This window comes from Gorilla gorilla, chromosome 7, assembly GCF_029281585.2.
Source record: "Gorilla gorilla gorilla isolate KB3781 chromosome 7, NHGRI_mGorGor1-v2.1_pri, whole genome shotgun sequence".
Classification (NCBI taxonomy): domain Eukaryota; kingdom Metazoa; phylum Chordata; class Mammalia; order Primates; family Hominidae; genus Gorilla; species Gorilla gorilla.
The window spans coordinates 29,023,113-29,033,239 of record NC_073231.2 but is presented as its reverse complement, the minus strand read 5'-3'; the positions used below and the strand labels follow the sequence as shown (position 1 = coordinate 29,033,239).

Below are 10,127 nucleotides of genomic sequence, written 5' to 3'. Positions count from 1 at the left end.
TTTCTATCTTAAGTAAGCACTTGTCATGCATGGTCATGTAAATTTTGTAGTTTGAGGCATGACAGCAAAGCTAGCATAAAATTCTTTTTCCTTCTTCACAATTTCATGGATAGAAGATTCATTCTTACTGTAGATCATAACAACCTCAGCATATAATTTTTATTTTCTTATGAAAGTTGAGAACTTTCACTTTTTCACGGAAAGGAAGCATTTTTTTTTTTTTTTGTTAGAACAACTCAGCAAAATAAAATTCCTGTTTACTGTTGGACAACATTGTTTCACACATACATCAAACAGGCCAAAAAAAAAATAAACAGCAACTTCATAGACAAAAAAGGAAAAAAAAGAAACCTTTTATCTTTGGCCTTTTTAACCATCTCATACAAACCAACTACTTATAGTACAGCTAAGTACATACACAAAAAAGTTACTGGAATGCTCGGAATAAGATTGTTTTTCTGTTGTCATTTTTGCTTTTTTTACAAGGTTTTTTTTCTCCTTTGAGATTATAATGAACATGGTCACACCACAAGTAAAGTCAGAAGTAGGACAGAGAACGCTCCGAAGGCTGGTTTGGTCATCCGAGATCATTAAAAATGGCTGACCCTAACAATATGTACAAAAATATAAAATGTAAATAAAAAATACAAACAAATTTCCTTTTTAAAGTACTTTTAAGAAAAAAAGCAGGGCCTTGGAAGTTTTGGTTCTTTTTTCCTCCCCTGTTGCAAATTCTCATGGTTTGGGTTGGGTGGTGGAGAGCGCGTGTCATCTGCGGGTGGCACTGCCCACGGTGGGCGGGCGGGCCTCTCTACTCGAAGGTGACCACGTTTAGATTCTGAGACGGGAAGTGGAGGGTGAATAGGTCACGGCGGCCTTTTTTTTTAGTTTAACTTTTCCTTTTTTGCTGTCTAGTCATCCTCGTCGGTCTTCTGCTTCTTGGTATCGACATCGTCATCCTCATCATCTTCAGCTGCCCGCTTGCCCGTAGCTGACTCAGCTTCCTCATCTTCATCTCCATCCTCTTCCTCACCATCACCTTCTTCTTCCTCCTCCTCTTCCTCCCCACCTTCTTCCTCTTCTTCATCTACCTCATTGACAGCCTCCTGCTCCCCATTTTCCTTATTAGCATTCCCGTTAGCAGGGGCGTCTCTTCCATTTTCTGCCTCTTCCACAACTTCCTTCTTCTCCTTTAAGTCCTTGGTGGTGATTTCGGAGCTGGTGTCTACGGCTGCGTCTGACATGGTGGGGCACGCCGGTGATCCGATGCAGGGGATTAAAAAGAAAGCGAGAGTTCAGGGACTCTGGCGATAAAGCTGCCGGAGTCCGCGGCGGCGGAGGAGGCGCGCGGCGGAGGCGGCTGCGGCGAGCAAGGAGGCGGACGAGGAACAATGCAAAGATGGCTTTTCAGAGCAGCCAGTCGGAAAGGAAGCATTTTACAGCTTCTCTTTGACGTATTTGAATTGCCCCCACTACTAGTCTTGCCCTTTGGAGCCATCATTAAGTCCAATAAGGTTTACCTGAACACAAGCATGAGCATAAGATTGTTATGCTACTCAGAACATCATGCAATTTAAAACTTATGAGCTGTTTATTTCTGAGATTTCCCATTTACTATTTTTGTACCTCCGTTGAACAAGATAACTGAAACTGCATAAAGCAAAACCATGGATAAAGGGGAGGAGGGGACTACTATACTTACTCAATCTCATTAATTGTCATTGTTCTCTTCAGATTTTCTATTTCTTCATGATTCAGTCTTAGTAGATGGTATGTTTCTCAGAATTTATCCACTTCAGTTATCCAATTTATTGGCATATAATTTTTCATAGTAGTCTTTTATGATTTCTGAGGTATCAGTTACATTGTGTCCATTTTCATTTATAATTTTTCTTCAGCTCTCTTTTTTTTTTCTTGGTGAATCTAGCTAAATGCTTGTCAAGTTTATGTCTTTTCACAAGCTCAGTTCTTAGTTTTGCTTGTCATTTCAGTTGCTTTCCTCGTCTCTACTTAATTTATTTCTCTTCTAGTCTTCATTGGTTCCTTTCCTCTGTTGCCTTTATGCTTAGTTTGTTTTGCTTTTTCCAATTCCTTGAGATGTGAAGTTACATTGCTCATTTAAGCGTTCTCTTTTTTTTCTTAGTCATTTATCACTACAAATTTCCCTCTTAGCACAGGTCTTGCAGCATCTCATGTTTTGCTTTGCTGTGTTTCAATTTTTCATTTGTGTCAATGTATATTTTGATTTCTGTTGATTTCTTCTTTGACACATTGGTTGCTCAGGAGTTTGATGTTTAATTTCCACATATTTGTGAATTTTCAAAAATCCCTCCTGTTATTGATTTCTACTGTTATACTACTATGCCTAGGAAGGTTGAGATGATTTCAACTTTTCTAAATTTGTTAAGACTTGTTTCATGGCCTAACATATGATCACTGTTGGAGGGTGTTCCACGTGTGCTTCAGAATAAAGTATACTACATTGCAATCGGATAGAATGGTTTGTACGTGGAAAACATGTACAAAATGTTTGGTCCATTTGGTTTATAGTGTTATTACACTCCACTATTTCCTCATGGGTGTTGTATCTGGACAGTCCATTGTTGAAAGAGGGATATTGAAGTTCTCTGGTATTATTGTATCATTGTCTATTTCTCCCTTTCATTCTGTTAATATTTGCCTTATATATTTTGGTGCTTCGATTTTGGGGGCATATATATATTTATAATTCTTATAACCTGTTGATGAATTGACTTCTTTATCATTATATAGTGATCTTCTTCATCTCTCATGACAGAATTTGACTCAATGTCTGTTTGTCTGATGTGAGTATAGCCACTCCTGCTCTCTTGTGGTTACCTTTTTTCTCCTTTCACATTCATTCTGTGTGTGTCCTTTTTTGGTTAATCTGAATCTCTTGTAGGCAGCATATTGTTGAATCTTTGTTTTTAAAAAAATTTATTCAGCCACTTTATTTCTTTTAATTGGAGATTTTAGTCCATTTATATTAAAGTAATTATTGATCGGTAAGGGCTTACTATTGTTATTTTATTGTTTTATTTTGTAGTTTGTTTCCTTATTCCTCTCTTGCTGTCTTCCTTTGTGATTTATTTAATTTTTATAGTGGTATTCTTTGAATTCTTTCTCTTTATCTTTTGTGTATCTACTAAAAGTTTTTTCTGCTTGTGGTTACCATGGATTTAAATAAAATATCTTATATGATTCTAATTTAAGCTAAAACAATTTGAACTCATCCAAAAACTAACACTTTTATTTATCTCCACATTTTATACTAATAAGTTCACACTTTACCTCTTTTTATACTGCGTATCCATTAACAAACTATTTTAGCTGTAGTTATTTTTAATAATTTTGTATTTTATGTTTTATACTAGAGTTAAATGTGATTTTCACACCATTACAGTATTACAGTATTATTCTGAATTTCACTTTTTTTTAACTAGTGAATTTTATACTTTCTTATGTTTTTCTGTAGTTACCTGGCATCCTTTTGTTGCAACTTGAGGGACTCCCTTCAATATTTCCTGTAAGACAGGTTTTATGGTGATGAACTCTTTGACTTTTGTTTGTCTAGGAATATCTTTAGCTCTCATTTTTGAAGGACGACCAGTATTTCTTTAAATAAACCTTCTGATCTCTTCTCTCTTCTCCTTCTGGGGCCTCCATTATTCATATATTCATGAGCTTAATGGTGTTCCATAGGTTTCTTAAACTTTCTTCATTATTTAAAAAATATGATTTCTTTTGGTTCTTCTAATTGACCGATTAGAAATGACTTGTTTTTCAGATTTCAACTTCTTTCTTCTGCATGATTGAGTCTGATATTTCAACTCTCAATTAAATTTTCCAGTTCTGTCATTGAATTTTCCAGGTCTAGGGTTTCAGTTTGGTTCTTTTTAATGGTTTTTGTTTCCTCAATAGACTTCTAAGTTTTATCATGCATTGTTTTTTAAAATTTCACTTAGTTGTCTCCCTGTGTTTGCTTGCATCTCATTGAGATTACTTAAGATGATTATTTTGAGGCCTGTGAGTATACAGAAAGATGAGTTTAACCAGGATACATGGAACATATGAGAAATCCCATTTCTCCATAATCTCAGAAATGCTAGATATTATCAATCTTTAATTTTTGTCATTGTAATAGCTAAAACATGAAATCTTTATTTTACCTTTCATTTTTCTGGACTCTAGTGAGACTGAATATCCTTTCATATGTTTATCAACTATTGAATTTCTACTTCTATAAATTGTTGGTTCATGTCCTTTGGCTATTTTTTCTACTAAGTTATTTAATTTTCTCTTATTAGTTTTTAGGATTTATATAATGTACATTAGCATATTATTTGTTATAGCTCTTTACCATTTTATCTCAGGCTGTAGCTTTCTATTGATTTCAAGTATCTTTTACTATGTTGATGATTTTTAAATTCACACAGCTGGTCATATTTTCTTTTGAGAATTCTGGATTTATGGCTTGCATAGGTTTCTTCTTTACCACCCCACCTGAAGTTTATAAAGTTAGTCTCCTATATTTTATTATAGTATTTTTCAAATTTTTATTTTTAGAACTTGATTATTCAATCATTTAATTTCAGTTTAATTTTGTATAAAGTGTGTGGTAGGGAATCTCTTATTTTGATAGATGAATAGCCTGTTGTTCAATAACTTTTTTCACTGCTTTAAAAGTCACCTTATCACATTTTAAATTTGTATACATACATGTATGTAAATATGTAGTTACATATGACTTCTCTTCTGTGTCCCTTTGATTTTCTTGTGTGTCGTTAGTCTTCTTTCAAAATTTTATTGGCTATCCTTACATATTCCCTCCTCCAGCTGAGTTTTATAATCTGTTTATCAATTCTTATGGGCCTTGGCTTGCATTAAATTTATAGATTAATTTGCGGAAACAATTCAATTTTTATCTGAGAGAGGAAAAGAAGAACACAGGGCGTGGCACCCTATATATGCTCGGGTGAGCTGGTCCTATGGGTGTCAAGGCATTGTCAAAGAAATTCCTTTGGTGGAGAGTTCCACAGGAAGAGAGGGGGAAGATATCGAAATCAGCTTTCCCTTATCCATACATTTACCAAAATTAGACTTGGAGGTTCTAAATGCAGCAATTTTGATGAAACTACCTGCTGGAATGGAAAGTTGTATTACTTTCATTTTTTCCCATACTGATATTTACCTCTATTGAAATAAACTGATGTTCTCAAATTACTCATTTATTTAGTAAAAGCAAGTTCAAAAGAGAACAGAAACAGATAGGGAAATGAGGCAAAAATGCTGATGTGTGGGAGAAGGAGTTTACAATAGAGAGAGTAAGGCAATAAGAATACTGACAAATTTTTAAAATAATTTATATTATATGTGAATGTTTTGGGTGAAAGAACCCTTGTGAGGAAATTAGGCCTTCCGATAAAAGAAAAGATACTAGATTACTGTATTAATCCTTTCTTCATAGACCCATAGAAGGCAGGCATTAGATGCCAACCCCAAAGTATCAGAACTGACCACCTACCTAGTTGAACACTGGGAGCAACTACACATTATTTCCATAGCAGCAGGAGTTTAAGGAACACTCCTCTAAAATAGAAGCACTGCAGTTCTTGAGCTATGCTGTGGGCTATCCACTTCTTCTTTCATTTTCTTTCCTGTGGTGTTTTTTCTTTCTTGCTTTCCCCAAAAAAGAAAGAGAAATAAATGGTTAGAATTAAATTTCTTTCAGCAGCGTGCAGAACTGCAGTGTTGATACAGAACCTCATTTCTGTTGGGGCTAATAGTAAGGAGCTATTTTTAGACTGGATCTACAGTTTCCTTAGTAACAAGGGTTGAAAGAGCTCTGTTCCCCTGCTAGAAATATCCCCAGCCAGTAGTTTTGCCCTTGATTCCTCTAACTTTGGAATTCTTCTCAAGTGTTCATAGGTTCAGTATCATTTTCTTCCACCTTCATGTATTTCACAGTTGGAGTCCTTTCATGAATATTTACCAATCCAATTGTGTAGTATATTTTGTTTTGATGATAATGTGCTTTGTTGAATTGGGGGATATTTCATTTTGATTGCTAAGCTTTGTACTACAGCAGCTAAGGTCTATGCTTAAGATTCTCAGGCATTGAGATTTATAAGCTTTCTCTTATATTTCATATTTCTGGGCATTGTCCAGAATCCCAATCTTTTCCTTTAAGCATTTTTTTTCTTCCCTTTATGTTTGTTCTCTTTTTCATTCCCTCCAGCTTGACCATCTGTCTCCCTCTTATTGCTTCCGCAGAACCATGCACTAAGTACCTAGGGGTGAAACGGCACATGCCATCAAAAGATTCAGTTTACAGAAGTCATCACTGATCTATGATAAGCACAGAATGACTTCTCCAAAGTACTCTACATCTTGTCACCATCTGGGCCTGTTCCCTCACCTAGTTAGAACACAGCAAATGAGGCCAAGGTCACAGATTCAGACCCCGTATGATTCAGTTCACTTTACACAAGGAAGAACTTTGTTTTGTTTCCATAGTCTGCAACCGCAAATGCTGGTGGACCCATCTTGAAAATGAATTCATGCTGGAGGACCTAGTGAGAGTTGGGTTGGAGCCAGCCCCTCAGTATTATCATAGAAAACTCAAAAGCATATGTTCTGGGCTGGATACTCAGCAGGACTCTTCCCTCCATGCACTCTTTATGTTAAGCTTTGGAATAGACAAGTCATGAACAATCATCTGTTCTAACTTGTGGTCCCACAGAAGAAAATAAAAACCCAATGCTTGGTCCCGTGCTCTATGTCATTTTGCCTCACTATTCATTTTTCCTAGCCACACTTCTATAAAGTGGATCTCCATGGAGTTACAAATTTTACAGATGAAGATTAATGGACTGGTGCAATTAAACCTGGTGAAATGAGCTGCCTTATGTAATTGGGAAGAGAGTTGCCATTAGTTAAATATAATATCCGATAACTTTAGTGAGCAGAAACTTTGAGCATCTTCTTTATTTGGCTTGTATAATAGTAGTAAAATATTTGCAGGATGATTTAAGATTTACAGACCATTTCCATATTCCCCATCTTATTTGGTTCATCCAACATGAGTATGGCTTGACAGGTGTTATATTTTTCAGATTAGAAAAAATTATGTATGAGATTACATGACTTACTGATGGTTACATAATTTATAAAGTCTTTGAACTCAGATCCAGGGAGCTTTCCATGATATCACACTACATTTCATTTCTTGACTTGTACCTACAGAAATATTTCAACAGAAATTTGATTATATTGTTGACACTATTTCTATTTTATTTTTGATTTGATTAGGGATGGCAGATTTCATACAACTTCTATAGTTTCAATTATACCCAAAATCAGATTTGTGAAACTTTGATATAACCTCAGAAGGAGTTAGAATAGCTGGTTCCAAAGGCTCGTTCCACACAAAGCACTTTTAGGTAGGTCATCTGACATGACAGTTGACAATAAAGTTTCTGAAAATAGATTTGCTTTCAAATCCTGGCTTGACCTTAGTTTATTCCTCAAACAATTCTACCCTACCTGCTTGGGAAATAACCTTGGCAACAGTCTTTCTAACACCAATTTGCCAAGTTGTGTACTAGCTCTGCTCAGAATTGAAATTCAAAAGTAAAAAAAAGATTAAAGGAATTTTAGCTCAGAATCCTGGGAACAGGAAAAAGCAAGATGTTCTTAGTCTTTTGTCCCCCAAGACCATTGCACTTGAATTGTGTGACATTTCTGTTCCAATTAAAGGGATGTCTTACATTCAAGGGGTCTAATTTACATTTTGCTGCTTTGCAAGCTATAGCATTATTTTATCTTAGTTTTTACAACATTACATAATGCATTGTGTCTTGATGCAATTTAATGCCTCCTGCTGACTATTCAAAATTGCTAAGCAGAAGGTCAGACCAGATCAGTGAACAGCTATTAAAATGCATAGGCGGCAACACAAACAGTAGATAATTAGCACTTAATGAAAGCCAAAGCTGTGTGAAATGTGAAGAAAAAAATAACAAGGTGTTTTCTTAATTCTGTGAGTGCATCTTCCATTCACATTGCTGGCTGTGGCTTTAGATCCATCATCAATTTGCCCTTTTGAAATTGGTTTGTTTTACTTCTTGTGAAATATTTTACACATACAGAAGAGTAGATAAAACTCATGTACAGTTTAAAAAATAATTACAAAGCAAGCATCGTGAACCACTCAGACCAAGTAGAAATCTGCTATTGTTGTTCTCTACAGTCAGAACAGAATCTTCCCTCTCCTGATGCAACATCAACCAATGAAATTTACCATAAGTCCCTGCGTATCGCTATAGATTTTATCTTTTCAATAGTTTGCCCACTAAAAATTTTAATTTCATTTTGTCTTTGAAATGTACACAAAAAAATCATAAAATGCTTTTCTTCTGTGATTGCTACTTTCATTCAGTGGGATATTTGTAAGATTCATTTATGTTGATGGGTGTATTTATAGTTTATGTATGTTTATAGATGTATAATATTAATATTTAATTTCTGTATTGATTCTATCTTGATGCCCTTGGATTATTTCCAGTTTTAGAGCTATTTTGAATAATACCGCTATGAATATATCTCTATCTCCTGGCTATGTACTAGAGTTTCTCCAGAGTGTATATTTAGGTGTAAACTGTTACATGACAGGGCATGCATAGTTTAAATTTCCCAGATAGTGCCAAACTATTTCCACAGTATTTGTACCAATATTCACTCCCACAAGAGAGTTCCAATTACTCTATTACTAAAACTTAAAACTATCAGATATTGCAATTTTGGCCAATCTAATGAGTATTTAGTGGTTTTTCATTGTGTCCTTAATTTGGATTTGGATCAGCTAATGAGTTGATCGTGTCTCCTTTTATAGGAGCTGTTTGGGTATCCCATTTGGGAAGAGCTTATTCAAATCCTATGCCCATTTTCTTTCAGTTGAGGTATTTGACAGATTACAAGAACTTTTTATTTGTTTTGTATAGGTTACATGTTATATGTATTATTTAGAGCAATGATTTGAAGGAGATGAAGGAATTCACCATGGGAATATCTAAGTGAAGTGCATTCCAGGCAGTGCAAAGGTCCTAGTCTAGAAGTCTGCTTGGAGCACCATAGTAAGAGATAAATTACTAGCAGATTAAGTCATAGGGATAATAGAAAGGAGGCCTTGTAGGCCTTATAGAAATCTTTGGCTGAGATTCTGAATAACATAGGGAGTGACTAAAATTTTGAGCAAAGGAGCGACATGACCTGACTCCTCCCCTCCACATTTAAAATTAATAGACTTTATTTTTTTGAGCAGTTGTAAGTTTAGAGAAACATTGAATGAAATCTAATGTCCTGTTGGAAGAGTCTCTGCTTCCCATCCCTGCAACTGTGGGTTCTGCAAGATTGGAGACCTTGGCACCCCAAACAAGCCATACTCTTGCTAAAGTATGCAAGAGGATCTTATTGAACTACATGCTATATATGCTGCCAGGGCATATTGGATTCCTTTATATAAGGGCCAGGTAAAAAGAAGAGTAATAATCTTGGAAGGGGTGATTGATCCTGACAGTAGGAAGAGGCAGGTCTGCTTTTACACAATGGAGGTAGGAAGAAATAGCTGTGGCACCCAGGCTATATGCTTGGACGCCTCCTAGTGCTTCCTTGCCGAATCATAACTATGAATGAACATGTGCAGCAACCCCTGAGGATGGTAAGATTACCAGGGACTCAGATCCTTAGAAATGACCTGCATAGGCATTAGCTGAGAGGAGGGAAATTTAGAGTGAATGATGGAGGAGATGATGGGTATCAATTGTGGCCCTAAGACCAACTGCAACAACAGGGACTGTAGTTTATCTCGCTAAGTTTACCCAAAGGAAAGAAGGTCAGTGGAACCATGGCATGTGTGGAGTTGTGGATCTGTGCAGAGCAAAGCTGGGCTATGGTGGCCATGGAGATTTGCTGCTCAATCTCTGTTCAAGCAAATCTTCTGTAGGGAACATAGGTAGTCAGTCACTTCCAGCTATACCTTCAGATGCAACATGGAGCTCACACTGTTCCCAGCATGATGGGGTTATGAGAATTGGGAAATTTCTGCT

The 10,127-nt window shown here is 36.0% G+C and overlaps 1 protein-coding gene across 1 annotated transcript; it reads right to left on the bottom strand.

Annotated features, from left to right (window-relative positions):
* Positions 1 to 862: 862 nt before the first annotated feature.
* LOC115935586 (prothymosin alpha-like) lies at positions 863 to 1,418 on the bottom strand. The gene has a single exon (XM_031013823.3). It carries the CDS (start codon positions 1,242 to 1,244, stop codon positions 912 to 914), a length of 333 nt encoding a protein of 110 aa, XP_030869683.2. The 5' UTR covers positions 1,245 to 1,418; the 3' UTR covers positions 863 to 911.
* Positions 1,419 to 10,127: the final 8,709 nt, after the last annotated feature.